Genomic DNA, 18331 nt, shown 5'->3' on the forward strand with positions numbered 1-18331 from the left:
CAGGAGCAGACACACAGTACAAAAGAGCAAATAAACAAGTATCACACCAAGAGCACAAACACTTTTTGTGTGTGGTTTTTCCAATGAGGACACGCCTGTATTTTTTGAGAACACAGCCAATTTATTGATCCACCTGCAGTTATTCTCTTTTGAGACTGATGCTCATGCATGCAATTAAGCTAGTGCCAAGCTCAAAGTACTGCCTGATCTGTTCCGAGACAACAGTCGGCCGTAATAACAAGCAGTTAACTACAACTGAGATTGCATACATAACACAGCTGTGTGTTGGGGATGTATTTAATCATAATCAAAACATGTTTTTGAAAGGGAACATTTGTGACCAGGTGACCAGGCTACAAGTTGGTATTACCGGTGTAGTGTTGGCAGTCTTATCAGATACGGTCCTGTATGCTAACGCTGCACTGCCATGTAGCAGCTCCTGCCCCATTGAAAACAACACATGCTCTATGATTATGGATAAGCACACAAGCAAACAAAGCACAATACATTAAAAAAACCAACCTGCAACATGTCTAAAGCTTTATGCTAATGAATCACGTTGTATAATAACCTGAGGCTGCATTGGGCGGTTATGACTTCTTTCTTGAATAGACCTTACATGCCAAGTTGTCCTGTAAGGTGCATGCTTAATTTGTGTTGAGAAAAAAAAGCCTGGTGAAAATTGAATAAAAGGATATTTTGCAAAAGAGACGTAATAAATTATTAAGATGTATTAACCAATGAGCCAACAGCATGACCAAAAGTAAACTTGAAAAATGTCTAACGTCCCTAACATCAGACCTCCCCTCCTGTTTCCCTTCGGGCTCCTCCATGGTTATCAAACTGCATGCGTTCACATGGCGCCAGAGGATAGATGAGGGCCACTGCTGCTACTGCCTGAGATTACAACACTGTTAGTGTGTGTTTGTGTTGCACGCAGTAATTATGTTTGCCACAAAAGAGTCTGTCTGTATGAACTCATAATTCATATATATGTATATATAAATAGTAAAAAGACACCCATCCCTGTTGGCACATGCTCTTGTGTCAGTGTGCACTGGTTTCTCAAAAATAATAGTCCGTAGTTTGCTGTAGTGTTTACATGTTTTAGTCTCATTTGTCATTAGGTGCATTATTTCATTACTTGATTGTAGAAGTTTGATGCGCACACAGAAAGTTTCTGTATTTACACTGTAGGGTGACATAGCATTTTCGGTCATTGCCTTTGACGTAAGCTCCAGCTACCTGGTGTCAGGGCAGGCTCTTTGCACAGATGGTGTAAAGTTGTTTTGCTGCCTGTATGCTATGATGGATAAGGGTCTCTGCTCTGTTTTTGCTGTCTGCCTCGCTTTTTTTTTTAAGCCACTCTGGACACATTAGTCTGCTTTATGGCCGTGTTGTGGCGGTTTTTTCATGGCATCACATCACCGGTTGTCTCAGCACAGTGGCCCCCGTCTGCCCTGCTCCTCTCAACCAAGTGATACACACATTTAAAAAAGAAAAAAGGAAAAGAAAACAAAACAAAACAATCTTCAGCAGGCTTGATACGGCAGCCTTTGGTTCCGCCACGTCAGACCCTAGTGTGCCAATGTGCTTTCATATCACAGATTCACTACAGGATTTCTCAGAGCTGTGGTTTTTATATGCTGCTTCTTAGCGGTGCCAAAAATTGTAACCTGGACAATAATGAGCTTTGACTAGTTTTGTGAACTCTGCGAAGCAAATTATTTGCCTAGATTTGAAGCTGTGTTTCCCGACTGTTACCCTACATCAGTTCCTCCTACGTTTAACCTCAGCAGTCTTATTCTGGTGTTTTGCATTAAAAGGCAATGTCAAACATGGGCTGCTACATGCTATGAGGACTTATTGAAGTTACTATTTTCAGTGGATTTAACTCTATTGTTTAGCTAACATATCTGCTAAGGTTAACAAGCTACCCTACTTAGTTATGCTAAGCTATCAGTACTAAGCTTGGTTAAGAGTGAAGAGTAAAGCCCCATTCCAAGTTGGAAGTGATCTGCTTGTAGCACATAGCTTTGTAGCTGACAGTTGTTTGCTAATGGACATCCCAGTCTCAACTAGCTTAGGCTACAGAGGCGGCGTGTATTCCCTGATGGTTTGGTGAGTCGTTGCTGGCTGTCACTGTTTGAGATTAGCCACAAAGAGGGTATTGCACCAAAAACCTCCTTGTGATTTTGGTTTGGTCACTCGGAGATTGCTGCGGTTGCCTGAGACACAACTTTTACTTTTGAAGGAAGTTTGCCTTCCACTTTTTATAACCACGTAGTATCATATCTGAGTGTTTGCAGACCATTAACCGTCTACAATACAAACTTCAGGCGACCACGGATATGTGCTAGCAGCTAAAGCAATCACAAGGAGGTTTTCAGCGCAGCACCATGTGACCAGTTTCGCCTAGCAATAGCAAGCACCGTCTTGCAACCTCTCACCAGCTAATGGATTTGTGTTTACCACCCTTAATGGATTCTTCCTTCAATTACTCATCTCAAAACTGGGAAAAGTTAACTGTGGACCCACTCACTTTGCATTACTGTTATTTTGCAAGTCACTGAATATCATTGACATCACTGCCTAATAAATCTGTCCATTAATTCATTAGTCTCAAATAATTGTGCTGTTATAGCGTAACTGGATTTCTAACACCTTCAGTAGCACCGACTCTATGTACGTATAATTCCTCGTGCATTCGCAGAATTCCACATTTAAGTATTGTTGTTAGGTTTGATATATCATTTGCTTTGCTAAAACTATTACACAGTGCTGTTAGAGTTAGGGGAATTATTTCCAATGAGCGGTGTCACAGGGTAAGTTTAATAGTGCATCTAGTAATGCAAAATTAAGTTGCTGGTGCAGCCTAATGCATGTTCGCCTAAGTAAGCCTAACCGTGTTCTTTTCTCTTTATTCTGCAATCCTTTGTCAAAGCTATAACGAGGTTTCTATACTTAATCCAAACTTGACACCTCCTGCAGCGGCTTCATGGTGAAAGCCAATCAGTGCCACCTCATTTCTCCAAGTATTTCAGGATTTTCTTGTTATTTGCGTTGGCAGCTCACTTTTAAACGTTGTAACATATGGCCTCTTTCTGTCCTCCCAATCTTATGAAGAGTGTTGGGAGTAGGCTCACAGTATGTGTTCTGCTCACAAGCAGATCTGCTTTGAGAAACCGACATGCTTAAACAATAGATTCTGCACATTTGCTGCACGTTCACACCAAGACATATGCGTAGTATGGCCGTGTGTCTCTCCTTACACAATCTCGAACATCTACTATGAAGCACAAATGTGCCATGTTTCAGATATTTGGAGAACTACAAGCAGGACACCTGCTGCCCACACAGACCCTGTGCCTAGACTGCTCAGCGTGGAAATGGATTGCTGATTACCAGCAAGTACATCGCTGACTATGACACCGATCAGAAATGGTTTAAAAATTAAATACAACAAATGGTTCAGTGTGATTTAGTTCATCTTAAAGTTTGCAATAGGTAACTTCTTACTACTCGGTAAGACTCCGGCATATTTTGTGTCCACTTATGTACATCGGCCATTTTTCCAGAGTTCAGATACACTGTGTAGTTGGTTCTGCAGGAAAAATATTGATTGCTGTGGTTCTAAGTGTCACGTGATTTATAACACTGCGCTCTCCTAAATGTAGCAACCCACTGACCTCCTCAACCCAAGTCTTACCGACTCAAAAACACTCCGCAGTGTTGGCCGTTTGTAAAGAAAAGGGACGGATCTGTACAGCTTTTTGTCAGCCGTCATTCATCTGATGAGGGTTTTACACCAACATCCATTAGGAAACGCTACGAACACACACAGAAAACTGGAATTAGATGTAGGGTACTGTGGGCTTTCATATACAGTGCTGATCTTTTCAAATCCAATGCTTTTTTACCTTTAATGATCTATCAAGGTGAGCCGGTTTGATGATCATGATAGCATTGGTTAATTAAGTCAATTTAGCCTAGCTTAATGAGCTATGCCTTCTTTTGTTTCATCTTCCTGCTATTTGGTTCCTCTTTATGGCCTGATGTCATGTTTTTTGTTCAGATTTCATCATACTGCCTTGTTTTAATATGAATGTTTCATCTCTGTTTCACCGAGTATCTCTTTCTCCCTCTTTGCTTTTCTTTTTTTTTGATTAGCACTCACATCCTGCCTTTTTATCTTATGCCGTGTTTATCTTTAACATCTTTCTGTTTCTCATCTTCTATTTTTCCTTCCCCCCCCCTCTTCATTTTAGCTACCGTTATTATGATGGATGTGTTATTGTAGAATGGCACTGGTAAGATGCAACATTTCTCAGCAGAGGGAGTAGAACAGAATTGATATTGTGTTTGATGTGGGTTTTTTCCCCTCCTCACCCCGTAATCGAGACAGTGGCTGCCGCTGCCCCGTGATTCATGGATTGCAGCGTGACTTTTGCACCGTTCTAACTTTGAATACCAAACTTACTCCTGAATGGAGCCTTCTTAGAAGATGATGGACTGAACATTTTTAGCTTAGCATAGAGTCCTCCCAATTCAGATAAGGAGCTTCAAATGAAATATGCTAATGCTGTGATGTAAAAGATAAAAAAATGTCTGTGCCGTCATCAAAATCTTTGCGCTATTGATGTCTTGAACATTTTTGGGGTGATTTGCATTTAGAGCATACCTTTGGTTAAATAATTAACACCCCTGTTGGCCTGATCACGGCACTTCTTTTTTCCTCTCCCAGAAAGAGCCTATGAAATGACTTTATGTAGATTTAAAACAAATTGAATTGACCAATTGCAATCTCATACATAAATGATCTGTGACATTGCAATGAATGGCACCTCTGCAAATTAAGTCATTTGGAGGGAAATAGGTAATTTGATGTCACAGTCTGAAATAGTTCTCTGCTTAAAATTGCCCCCTTTTGGCAACAATTAGTACGATCAAACCTTTTTTTGGAGGGGGAGTGCTGAAAGCTGTCTACTACAGCACTCAGTATATGTATTATATATTCATACGGGGCCTTTGCACGGGCTTTGTGACGAGCACAATTGAGCTAAAGTGCATAAATTGCTAAAATGCTAAATTTGACACTCTAAAATGTATTTAAAGCATTTAATTACAATTATTTCTTTATGACACAATTAGCTTTGTCAAATATACTTTACATAAACTATTGTGAAGTTAATGATGCTGAGAATATGAGCGGATCAGTAAGTGATATTGTATTAGTAGCTTTCAGGCAACAGTTCTGATAGGAGGGGAAAAAAAGCTGAAATGCACCCGCTTCATTTGTAAGTGAGCTGTTATGCTTTTCAGCGACTGTAATGCAGTCTCAGAAGTTTTGCCTCGAGGCTCCTACTATGCAGCCCTCAAAATCATCCTCATATTTTTATCTGATAACTCCAGAAGAAGATAAGCCGTGCCGTGCTGATATGAGTCGTACCCTCTTCATATCCTGTCCTCTCAACGCATTTCTTATGACCTCTTTTGTCTCTATCATCCGCTATCCTTCCAACAAAACTCCCACTAGTTAGAGGACAATATTTTGTTCTTTTTTTTTGTGTGTGTCCATTGCCTGTGTTTCTGTGTCCAATCTGGGGGCAATCGCCTTGATAAAGTACCTTTCCCACCAGGTCATTAAGACAGCCCTGGGAAAATTATGTTTAATGGTTGCCCTGGTGAATTCATAAATCATTTATTTCGCTGCGCACCTGGCCCATTTATAACTGCTTAAATGTGAAGGTCTGCCAGCATTTATGAAGGGAACTAGATACCTATGCAAAAGAGATAATTATTGTTAACACCTGTAAATCACTAACAAATCCGCTTCCAAAATGTGGAAATGTGGAAATGTATGGGATTAATGCAGGGTAGCATTAATCCCATACAGGCAAGCAAGCCATCGTCCTTCTCGTTGTGTTGTTTCCATCTTCATTTCTAAATTTGTACACTGGATTTATTGCCACGTCTTTATTTATTTATTTTACCTCTGCATTGCTTTAATACATGATTTGATTCATATCTGTCTGTTCTCTAATTTATTTTATTCTCATTATATGGCTCAGCTATCAGGATTATGAACCTAAGATCAAGTAAGACAAAATTGGAATGGCCCTTTTTTCTCATAATGCCATCTTTCATTTACTCCACCATGAACAAATCAGCACCCAAATCCATCTGGCTGCCTCCCTGAATCATTAACATGATTTATAGTAGAGCACTCAGTCACATTGAAGGCCACATTAGTGTGCACAAAGTACTCTGATCTTAGATATACATAGCCTACAGATGAGACAAGCAAGATTAGTTTTAAATGGCACCTGTATTGTTACAGCGCACTGTATAGAAATGTTAGTACTGTAGTGTAAATACCATACACCCATCTTCCCTTTATCTACATCCAGAACAAAAAGGAACAATCAGGGCACAAATCAAAGTTTGAATTGAAGGGCTGGGCGTCGAACCCAAGGCGCTTAGTGAGGACATTCAAAAAGATTATTACAGGAAGAAAAAGCAACACATAGGAATTAATGACAAATTACATGTGTTTAGAGGCAATGTGAAACAATGAATAAACTAGCTAGCTAAAAGCTAAACCTGAAAACTAGCTAAAAGTGGCTAAAAAAGTGAGTGATGAATGAAAGTAACTATTAAGCACCTGAAAAACTAAAAGTGAAAGATGGAATTCTACTATAAGATTTTTGTATAAAACAATTTAATGATAGCTAAAAGTAACCATAAAAATTAATGGCTAACTAGTTAGCTAAGAATAGTGATGGTATGGAAGAACTAATTTTCTGAAAGTAACTGATAGGTAGCTAAAAGTAATCAATAAAAAGTTGAAATATAAAGCTTAAGTAATGGCAAAAGCTGAATAAAAGGTTGAAGCAGTTCGATAATAATGAATATATGTTTAAAATAAATTGCTAAAAATAACTAAGCTAAGCTTCATAACCTAGCTAAATTAAAACAGTTAAAATAGCTACATAAAGGCAATGGCTAAAACAAATGGAAAGCTCAAGATACCATAAGCAAAAAGATGACCAGCAGAGATTATCAGTTCACTCTTATAACATTTCTTGATCCAAAATGATATAATTTTCAAAACCAGATCAAATGAGCACATTAGCAACAAGAAAACAGATTTGGTGACTGGAATTACAGTTTGCAGAAACCGCAGCTCAGAAAATATGAAAGTCTTATTTATGTATACATGCCCAGCATTCAATAATATTATAAATAATTGCTAAAAATAAAGAAATATCACATCAACATGAATTTAAATGTTGCTGTTAAGAAAAAGAGCTCTTCACATTAAAAGCATAAAACCAATAACACTTGCAAGAAATGTAACTATAACAGCCCAGCTAATCTGTATGATGTAGAATCCTGATAAAACCAAAAATGAATGTGCACAAGAGTTGGTTTAGTCAGTCTGGTGCTGTATGTGCAGTCTTTAGTAACCACAACATGATGTTTCTGGTGTGGATAATTAAGAATTGACTAAGCGCGCCACATGGATACTGTACATGTAAGGGTAGACGACACGTTCTGACAAGAATCGTGTATTAATGTGATTAAACACTTACCTACATCTCGCCAGAGGGGTCACCAGAATACAAAAGGGTTCAGGTGAAGGGAAAAAAAATTGCCACTTCTCTGCGCAGTGCACCAGCACAAAGATAGAGCCCTTACTCTTAATAGACTTTGTAATCTCAAGGGCATTTGTTTCAGATAAACCTTCTGCTTGAGTAAGATTTTACAAGACACTCAGCTCAGGCACTAGAATCCAACATGTAATATACTAATGAATTTTCTTTTCCTGGAAACGAGGACTGTATTTACTGGTCGCCCACACATATAGACTGCACTTATTTTTTGTGGGACGATCAAAGGCTTTTCTTTTTGTTTGAAAGAGTGCAAGTGTAAAAATAAAGAGTAGATAAAGACTAAAAGGGAAAAAAATCATTCTCATTTATCATCAGTTTCCTTTCCCTGTTCATTTCAAACTTTATTTATAATTGTGGATTAAGCAGGTTCTTCATTTCCAGACCTTACAGTTAAAGTTGTACCTTATTGCTTTAAGACCTAATATCCTTGGTGCAGTTTATGTTCCTTCTCCTGAAACGACAGCTTTTATTAATTATTCATCAAATGGCTATTTGCTTACATTTCAGATCTTGGGTGATCGGCGCCATCGCCTTGCTATGTCTGCTGGGCCTAACCTGGGCTTTCGGCCTCATGTACGTCAACGAGAGCACGGTGGTGATGGCCTACCTCTTCACTATCTTCAACTCCCTGCAGGGAATGTTCATCTTCATCTTCCACTGTGTGCTGCAGAAGAAGGTCGGCATTTGCGTTCTCTCCCGTATCCAGAAAATAGCACGGTGTCACATTAATTAACCGCATGCACATTGGAATTGATTTCCATAACGAGCATGCTGGAGTGTAGCGAGTTTGGAAAGCGGTGAGATGCTAGTGCGAACCTGTCTGTGCTTTTAAATTTACAGGTGCGTAAGGAGTACGGGAAGTGCCTGCGTACTCACTGCTGCAGTGGCAAAAGCGTGGACAGCTCCATTGGCTCCGGCAAGGGCACCGCCTCGCGTGCTCCGGGACGTTATTCGACGGGATCGCAGGTTAAATAGCATTTTTCACTCCTGTAACTTAGCACGTGATATGTTCTTTGGAAAACAAGGTGAAAAATAGTGTATGTGCATGCTGCAGCTGGAGGCGGGAAATGACTTGATCCCGAGTGATACTCAGGATTACGTACGATTTGAAGAAAGCGCAACGTGTGGACAGAAAGCAAGCAAGCACAAAAGAGTAAGTCTGCAATTCGTTTTCACTGGGGCCGATTTAGGCTGCGCGTCGGTACGGTGACGTTGACGAAAGCACTGGCTTCAGCTTTGTGGGGAATTTGTTCATGCTTACACATTCAAATTTGCCTGTCTATGCCGGGGTTTGTAAATTCGGTGCATAGATGGTAAGTCTCCTTGTAAAGTAAATTGTTAATGGATTCCACCCACGTTGACGTGAAGTATAGGATGAATTGGCGCGATACGCCGTAACTGAACATCATATCCATATTCCAAAGAGTGCGATTTCTTCCAGTGTTCAATTATAAATAGTCCTTAGAGTCAAGCGTGCAGTGGCAACCCACGGTACAAGCTGGATTCCGCACACAGATCAAAGCGTTTAATTATACACAGTGGTTTGACAAGATGGCTCTAACCTCATGCTCAGTCACTTTATATGAGCGAGACAGGAATGGAAACACTCAGAAAGATGTGGTTGTTTATTGCTAACTCCGAGGCTTCGAAATGAATGTGTAATCAGCAGAGTACATTCGAACCCGTCGGCTATGAACGGTTCAAGTTTTTGTCTGTCCAAAAAAAGGAGAAGAAGAAGAAATGGCACTGTCATTTTCAACCCATCTGTGTCCCTTAGGTCTGGGGACAGAATCGTGTGCGATATGATAATGAGATCGGCTGTGTCAGTATATATCGCTGTTTGAATATGTGAGCGATGTGTCATCTCGGCTCGAAACAGACGCCAATTTATGATGTGAAAAATGCTTTAAGCTTTTATAAATAAAAACATGCCCTCGGTTTAAATGTCACACTGCAATGGGGAAGCTCAGCGAGAGATTAGGTGAGGTATAGTGACAGCTGCTCCAATTTTAGTTAAAGCCGGAGTAGGAAGAAATATAGAAAAGGTGGAAGAAAGCGATTTAGCATATGAAAAAAGACAGCCAGCGTGCTGAGTAACTTTCCCTTTTATTTTAAGTCCTCCTACCTACATCTTGAGCATGTGGAGGTATATATGTTTAAATCTAAAAATGCTTCATGTGGGGTTCGAACTCCACTCTCCAGACTGAAAGTTCTGTGCTTAACCAGTTGCTCTATTGTGTTCTAGCTCCCATTATAGGAGGATTGTTTTCTCTTAGATAAGCGGTCCCGAACATTTTTTGAGCCACAGACCTGTTTAATCTCAAACAATATTTTCACGGACCGGCCTTTAAGGTGTAAATACAACAAAATAAAATGATACGACCAAGACAAAAACTGTGATATTTTGTAAATATGATAAGAAATGCGAATTCACTGTGTAATTGTGTAACTTTATTAGCAGCGTCCTCCTGAAATGCGCCAACAACATTGAGAGTAACATCCTCCTCTCTGCCCCTTAATGCTCTCTGGTCGCTATGGTAACGCGTAAATATTTCTTTCAAAATAAGACGCACAACTACAACACGGGAAAAGACCCAGGGATACAGAGTTAATGATAAAAACCCTGAAAACCATAAATTTCACACCTGAGCCTCAACTCAGTACCGGTCCGGGGCCCGGGGGTTGGGGACCGCTGTCTTAGACCTTTTGAATTGCATTATGCTAAAAGTTTATCATAGACTTTTTCAGTTTATGATGCCAAAAACACACTTAACACACTTAATTTGAAACCTATAGGCGGTGTCTTCACTTCACAGAGTTAAAGATCCATATAGAGTGTCAGGGATTTGAACCAGCCTTCCATTTATGGTTACACAATGAGTCTGTATTTAAAAATATTTTCCATCACTTATGAAAATCAAGAATTCACCATGGGTAAAATTGAAGGACTGAGTGAATAATCAAACCAAATTAAAACTTTAGCCAGATTGCATTTAGTACCCAAATTATTTAAAAAAACTAAAATAAGTGGAACTTAATAAGCTCTGCTTTAACTGGAAACTGTTCCACACACAAGTCTAGTAATAGTAGTAAATCATCAAAATGAACAAGATTCATTTAATTAAAAATTTGCAGTCGGCCGCATCGATTAGTTAGATTTATAGGGTTAGGGCCCTGTAACTCACATCCAGTCACAGGTCCCCTAAGGGAAGTGCAGATGGAGGCTTGACTTGTTATTGGTGCACTGGTGAAGGGGTGAAGGCTGAAGGTGATGGGGTAAAGGCTGCAGTAAAAGCGGACAGATGAAAGGCGTAGTGTTGTTAAACTCGATGAATGGATTACTGGAAGGATAATTTCCTCCTGAGAAGTCTGGCTAACTTGGAGTCTTGCTTAAGATGTATTATATACAGATGTGACAGATTAAAGGAAAAACCCATGACCCTTGAAGTCCGTTGGTCTGATAAGTATGAAAACTATGTTAACTGAATTTTTAACCTTCAGTTAAAAAATCTCAAACCAATCAATCCCGTGTCTGGGAATTTCAGACACACTTTCTTCACCAGCAATGTTAAAGCAGAAGGGTGTTCATTCTCCGCGGGAGAGTTTCACACATGCAGATAATCAATACCAAGGTGCATTGAAGCTGCTCTGGCCACATGTGGTGGAAAAACTCCTTACTAAGGCCCCAATAACACAAGTCTAGGGACCTTTTGGCAACTCCAGCATGTCCTTGTGCATACTTTGGTAGCTACTAGATTGCCAGTGTCACCTATAATTTGCACAGAGGACACCGACAGAGTGGAAATTGCTCACCTTCAAAGTAAAGCCCATGCCTCAGTGCTGAACCAACACGGATCAGAAGGTGGACCTTTTATTTTGAAGACAAACAGTCTTTGTTTCTGGTTTGCGTCACAGTTTTGCTGTCGCTCAGTGAGCAGTTGCCAAGTGTCTGCACACAAGTTGGCGATTTCCATAAAAGACGCCAACTACAGGTAACTGTAGCAATCTGCCAACAACCAAAGCAATCACAAGAAGGTATTCATGTCACACCAAACATCTCTTTGTGGCCAATATCACCTGCTGCAACCAGTTGCCAAGTGATCGAGGAATACATATTTTTTTCATGTGTTGCCACGGGGTTACCAAACAGCCTTTATCCCTTTTTTCCCCTACATTTGACAATCAAGCCTTGTTTCAGCCTGGTAAAGTATACCATCACAAATGTATAATTTTCACAAGAATTTTTTTATGCTTTAATCAGAAAACTCTCAAATGTTCTGCACACAGAATAGAAAGGACTCTTTTCTATGGTTAGATGCACTCCCTTAGCTTGTGCAATAGCCCACGGGACTGTGATAATTAACCAGGATGAACTCTCTTGGATTGAGCCCTTTCCAACCCAAGATACAGACTCAAGAGAGCTTGACTGATGACTTTATTATTGATTTAACCTATCACAGTGCTAATGCTCATTTTTAATTGGAGGTTACTTATCCCTACAGCTGACATGTTTCGGGGTTAAATACTAGATTCGAAAGCCGATAGCATCTCTTTTTCTTCATATCTCAGCCGTTATTGAGCTGTGAAGAATATGAGTGCACGCTTGAGGAAATATGCTGAAAGCCTGAGACTTTCCGCTCGTCCTCCATGTGCAGACTTCTATTTTTTTTCCTGAGAGTGAATATTTTTATAAGGTGAAATGTTATTTTTCTCCGCAGAGCCGCATCCGTCGAATGTGGAACGACACGGTCAGGAAACAGTCCGAGTCCTCTTTTATGACCGGGGACATCAACAGCTCTGCATCACTCAACAGAGGTATTTGTTTCCGCAGCACATCTTTTCTTGAATGATTCAATACACCAGCCTTCACCTCAGAATTTATGACTGTGACTGAGAAACTTCTTTCTTTTTTTCTCTCTCTCTCTCACAAAAGCAACACTATTTTTCTCAAATTGCGTTTAGACTTGCATTCCTCTTAATAATGACACGAGGGCTTTGCAGAATTAAAAGCCTCTTTAAAGCTTTCAGCTGCAAACTTCAATCCAGCCGTAAAAAGTCAAGGCAAATCACTCATTTCACAGCAGTTTTCCTCAGATACCGCAAAATAATTAAAAACACCAAGTGAAATATGCATCTCCCCCACCCTACTTGGCTGTTAATTATTACCAAATACCACAGCAAGGTTTACAATGTAAGAAATCACGAAAATGAAAACTCCTGCCAATAGAGCTGCAAATTCTTACCTGTTCAAGTGACAGATTGAAAGGATAAATGCTTCACCGCTGCAGAAAATTGTTTATTATGTCTTATTTTGAAGTACAAACCAACCGTTTTCTATCGTTTTGTTAGGAAAGCTAAAACTAAATAGATTAGGTGGTAGAGAGAATAGCAGGCTCTCGGTAAATCATGCATTTAATTCATTTGATGAGTGTGCAATAAAGGATATATTGAACACCCCGCCCATTCTGCCTGTAAAAGCCTTGAATGAGAAACCAGGAAAAGTGCTTACTGAAAAACCTAGAAATCAATTGACTGGGAGCTTCTCTCATATATACGTGAGTAAAAAGTTTCCACATAATTCACTGACAGACAGAGTAAACTTTGGAGTCTCTCAGGTTAACGGGAGCAAATGCTGCGCTCGCTGGCATCCCTCCCCAGTCGTCACATCTCTTGACGAGGGGCTCGAGTGCCACACCGCTCACTCTCTAAATTCGCTCTGGGCGCCTGCTCGCATAGACGCTAATGCACAGTTACAATGATGGATTAATGTTCGACACGGGGAGGAAGTGTCATGATCTCAATAATTAGGTGCTCGGCTTAGCACCATCAACAGACGCAGCTTTTATCAATAGTGGGGAGGCTGAAACGGGGGGTGGGGGCTTCAGGGCAGGACTGAAAGAAAAGCCTGCATGGATCTTCACTAAATATATGTTAAAATAAAAAGAGGTAAAAATTACAAGTTCATTTCAATACCCAGGGGTTCTCACAAGGCTGAATCTGATTGAGAAAACACTCACATGAGCTGAAGAGCATGCTGGGAAATGTGTTCTTCCATCCCACGTGTCATAAGAAACAGATGCAAATAGAATTTGCACTTCTCCGAGGCTGCTCCCGTGTTGTTATTAAGGAATTATATGTTGAGGAGCGAATATTCCTAGCTGTTTTGTGCTCTGTATTCTCCTTCCTCCCAAAACTCCTCATATATGAGAGAGTGAGCCTGCAGCTGACGCTCTCACTGTGATCATCTCCAGAGCGGAGTCATGCAATCATCTTGATTTATCCCAGCATTCAAGATTATTTCTGCACAATCAGTGTGATTTTTCTTTTCTTTCCTTTTCCGGGGGGGGGGGCAAATTGTCCAATTCAAACACAGGCACAGTCAGTGGGGGATCTGTCATGGGGAGAATTCAAGAGGGGGGGCTGGTGTTTATGGAGTACACTGTAATTAGGGCAAGCAGCAACAGCAACAACAAATTACAGTTTTTTTTCTTGTTTTAAAAATCCAAACAACATCCCGATTCCCAGGCAAAATGATAACGTGGCTAATTAATACTCAAAAAAGTAGGAATAATGCTGAAAGATGAGACCAACACAGCGGCACTATAGTGCTTTAAAATTTCATTAAGCACAGTCTTTAGACATAAAAAGTACAAGTGCAATTAGAACGCCATAAAAAAAAGAGAAGTCTAACTTTTAGAGGAAGGGGAGAGTCACGGGGTACTATAAAAACCTTTCCCCAGTGGTGTGACAGATTCAGAGCATTGGAAAAAGAACAGTACTCTGCCGGAGGATCTAATTGCGGTGTACTCGCACCTCAGATAAAAGATGTTTACCCGCTCTGGCACAGTGCATACAGGAGGCGCGCGCATGTAACGCCCTCACAAGTCTTAAATTCGACTCCTTTAAAAATAATAGCCTCATACGTTGACGGGGAGAGAGAAGGGGAAAAAAGAAAATCAACAACTTGTAAACAGGAAATGAATGCGCCTGAGAAATATTTTCAGCATACTTGATATCCCGCATAATGTATTCAGACACTTGGATTTTTTTTTTTTTTTAAACCATCAGCTACTGTAAGAAAAACAAACATTACTGAATCGGCAGCATTCGTGTTTGAGATTGCAGCCTTCAAATCTGCAGCTAATCACCGGGCTCAGACTGTGAAGGTTGCTTTGGTGCGGTAGTATGTGGATGGGAAACTGATGAGTCATTTGGGCCAGATCCTGGCAGCACGAATCTGAAGACAAGCGCTGTATAAATAGAAAATGAGCCTCTGTTCTGTTTCCGTGGAAGAGGCGAGGCTGATGCAAAGTAATGACCGTCTTCACTATAGAGAGGACATATCGCTTCATTCAAAGGTTATTTCGGCAACTGCGCAAAGAGAATGAGCAAGTATTGAACTTTGCTCTTTGGAGAAAAGGAAATATTAGACCACTTCATCTCATAAGATTGGCAATGCCAGAAGTAATAATAATGGTGCAGGCCCCGGCTGTTGGTGGGCTTCCTTCGTACTGCTGCACCTGTCAAGCTTCCCATTTTCACACAGCATGCAATTTACAGCGCTAATAGTCGGGGCTCTACCTCTTGAAATTCTTTGTTTTTTTTAAGGTAGACAAAAGCAGGCCTATCATTTCTTTTCAGCTGCAGTCGACTTAATTTCCAATGCTATGTCAGAGAGTGTAAACTTCCCGCAATTGAGCACAACAGCAGAGCTGAGGCGCTAAAGTAGCTAAACTCAGGCTGAACTTCCACACAGGCAGGACAACAACAACAAAGCTGTGAATAGATCTTATTTTTAACTAGCGCTGTAACAATTCCCCAAATCCATGGTTCCCTTTATACCCAGGCTTATATTTTTTGTTATGTTTTGATGCGTATGATACCACGGGCACGATGATGTTTGGATCATTATTTTCCCGTTCAATACTTACCTGAAGGGTCTTTAAAAATGTAAACACACGTAAGCGTTTCAGGCATCCCTGGTCGTGCGTTTCATTCACCTTAAACGGAGCAGAGTTCTTGCATTGTTGAACTGAATTGTGGATCTGATGTTCCGCTTTGCTTGTGATGAGTTGATAAATGTTCATGTATATAACGCTAACTTCTAATTGAAGATGCTACCTGCTCTTGGTGAGTGACATAGGATTGGGTAGTACATACGTTAGAGCAGCCAATCCCAAAGGTGGTGGGGGACCTGTGCCATGAACCTATTTGTTCATGTGGGAAACTGGGACTGTTGTGGAGGGCCCACCAATAAGCTTATAAAGTTTAAATTAACATCAAGCAGCTGATTTCAGCTTATCGGTACATCGACAACAGTCCCAGTCTCTCAAATTGGGAAAACTAATTGCCCACCCTTGTATTGGAAGGTCACCCAGTCTGGAATGTTCGCTAGCGACCAATGCTCAACTTCAGAGCAATGCAGGATGAGTGAATCACTCCCTGTCTGGATGCTCCTTTACAGTTTAACAATGCTAATTAGCTTAAGTATCACGAGAACATGGCTAATTAGCATATCATGAACACAAGTTACCAAAGCTGTTATCAGCCTACATGTGCTGGCCTTCTTAATAAAAAAACAAAAAAAAAAACCCAAAAAACAAAAGCAAAAACAGAGCTTTGCTAATATACAAATAGCTTGTAGCTAGTAGCTCAGCTAAGCTTGGCTAACATACCAGTAGCTAGTTGCTAGTAGCTCAGCTAAGCTTGGCTAACATACCAGTAGCTTGTAGCCAGCAGCTCAGTTCAGGGACGAAGCAATCCTTCCATTTGTACTCCATGGCTGTCACACAGACAAAACCTCTTCCTGGGACTGTATTTACTTCCCAGGCTTCTGCACTTACACATCTTTCTCGTCAACCTTATATCATACCTCTAGTAGTAATGTAATGTGAGCTTAAGCAGTAAAAAGACTCTCAGTAGAGTCGGCTCAAGGGCCATCGTGAAATTGGCGGATGGGACAGCGAGAGGAGACTGTGGACAGCTGTACTGCATATTCAGCTCCAGTCTGAGAAGCATTACACCCCTGTTTTTAAAAGAAATATGAAGACTTTAGCTGTGTCCCAATTCCTAGGCCGCATCCTTCAGAGGACCCGGCCTTCGCGGTCTGCGTGGCCTATGTGATCTCTTGATAAATCGAGCAGATATTTGAAGTTTACACAGCTACATTGTGCCTGAAAATATCTTAAAAGTTTATTTTGTGACCCAGAAAGAGTAATATTAAAACTAAGTAGCTGCCGCCATTGTTGGAAACTGGAATTGCCTGGGCCGCGCTATGAATTCTGGGATAGGTTGGGCCATGAAGGATACACCCGACCCATCCTTCAAATCCAGGGAAACAAAGGACGCATTTGTTGGCCGCATTTGGAGCAGCCTTCGAATTGGGACAACGTTCGTCACCTGGCTTTGACGTAATCGGCCTTCAAATGCGGCCTCTGAAGGATGTGGCCCAAGAATTAGGACACACCTATGACATTCCTAACATTAATATTGGGGGTAAAAAAAGTATTTAGTAATGCAGTTTCCTAAAACACCCTTTTAGGAGTGTACTCTGTATTTACTGTGTTGTGCTGTTTGAGTCCAGAGACGTACCAATAACTGTGCTGTGTTGGCCATGTCGGTTTTCCTTTGGAAACTTTACCTGTATACTGCCTGAATGTGGAGCACAAAAAAGGGCTTAAAGCTAATGGCCGACATTAACGGTACAATTAATACACTTTCCATTAGCCGCGTCAGTTCTGCCACTTTCATGTAGCAAAACCTCCCTCACATTAATGACCATGTGATCATTTGGATGTTAATGGCTGTCACTGCTCAGCTGCATCTGCCAAACTGATATGTATGTTCTCTCTGTTTCTGTCTATATCTCAATTTATCTACCCACCTACCTTTTTCCTGTCTCCTTTTTTCCTGTCTCACTCTGTCTTTCTCTGGCTGCTCCAGGGGCTATGGCTAACCATCTTATACCTAATGCACTCCTACGTCCTCATGGCACTAACAATCCCTATAATACATTGCTTGGGGAATCGGCAGTCTATAACAACCCTCTGGGCATGTACAACACACAAGGTGTGCAAGCTTCTTTCATTCTTTAACATTGTGGCTAGGGCAGTGTTATTTTTTTTTTCATGTCTGAGCCTGGAGATACTCTAGGGGGCACATCTTTGTTCCCATCCCAAAACAAAAAGCAACTTTATGATTGGACAATTAAAAGTAATGCACTAAGCTGAAATCCCAGCAGTCGCCCTTGAGAGTTTTAACAGCGCTTTAATTTAGAAACAACCCCCCCCAAAAAAACAACACTGCCCTTGCTGTCTTTGTGTTAGCTTTGAACAAGCTATAGCTTTATCATAAAAATCCTACAGGTTTGTTTTGCTGTGGGATTTTTCAGTGGTGTTGCATCTTGGCTTGTGTTCAGAACCGTGCTATTCGGTTACATAAGTTGCACTCACTCGTGGCTGTTTGGCCAAACACACAGTGTAAAAATGAGGAAATCCTCTGAAATCAAGAGTGGGCGCCCATAGGGAGCCAGATACAACACCAGTCATTTATTTTAAATGTGCTCCAGTGTTGTCAGTGAAGCTCGTGTGTGCTTTGTCTTCTGTCTCAATGTTTTTTTGGTTTTAGTTTTTAGCATTGCATTCTCGTGAACACCG

The 18331-nt window shown here is 40.7% G+C and overlaps 1 protein-coding gene and 1 long non-coding RNA gene across 11 annotated transcripts in view; one reads left to right on the forward strand and one right to left on the reverse strand.

The window, feature by feature from the left end:
* The window catches only part of LOC120438913, a 79687-nt gene extending 71280 nt beyond the window's left edge, over nt 1-8407 (reverse strand). For both annotated transcript variants that reach the window (XR_005612249.1, XR_005612248.1), the window contains exon 1: nt 8284-8407. This is a non-coding gene — a long non-coding RNA (uncharacterized LOC120438913). The remainder of the gene's footprint in view (nt 1-8283) is intronic.
* Nucleotides 1-18331, forward strand: part of LOC116333174 (adhesion G protein-coupled receptor L3-like) — a 260507-nt gene that overhangs the window by 236492 nt on the left and 5684 nt on the right. For 4 of the 9 annotated variants that reach the window (XM_039609509.1, XM_039609512.1, XM_039609510.1 and 1 more), the window contains 4 exons: nt 8184-8352; nt 8517-8642; nt 8731-8829; nt 12395-12491. In XM_039609509.1, the coding sequence (XP_039465443.1) occupies nt 8184-8352; nt 8517-8642; nt 8731-8829; nt 12395-12491 (491 nt within the window). Of the gene's footprint in view, nt 1-8183; nt 8353-8516; nt 8643-8730; nt 8830-12394; nt 12492-17618; nt 17745-18331 lie in introns of all 9 variants that reach the window. The other 5 variants (XM_039609513.1, XM_039609514.1, XM_039609516.1 and 2 more) reach the window with 2 other exon arrangements.

This window comes from Oreochromis aureus, linkage group 3 (assembly GCF_013358895.1).
Source record: "Oreochromis aureus strain Israel breed Guangdong linkage group 3, ZZ_aureus, whole genome shotgun sequence".
NCBI classification, from domain to species: Eukaryota; Metazoa; Chordata; class Actinopteri; order Cichliformes; family Cichlidae; genus Oreochromis; species Oreochromis aureus.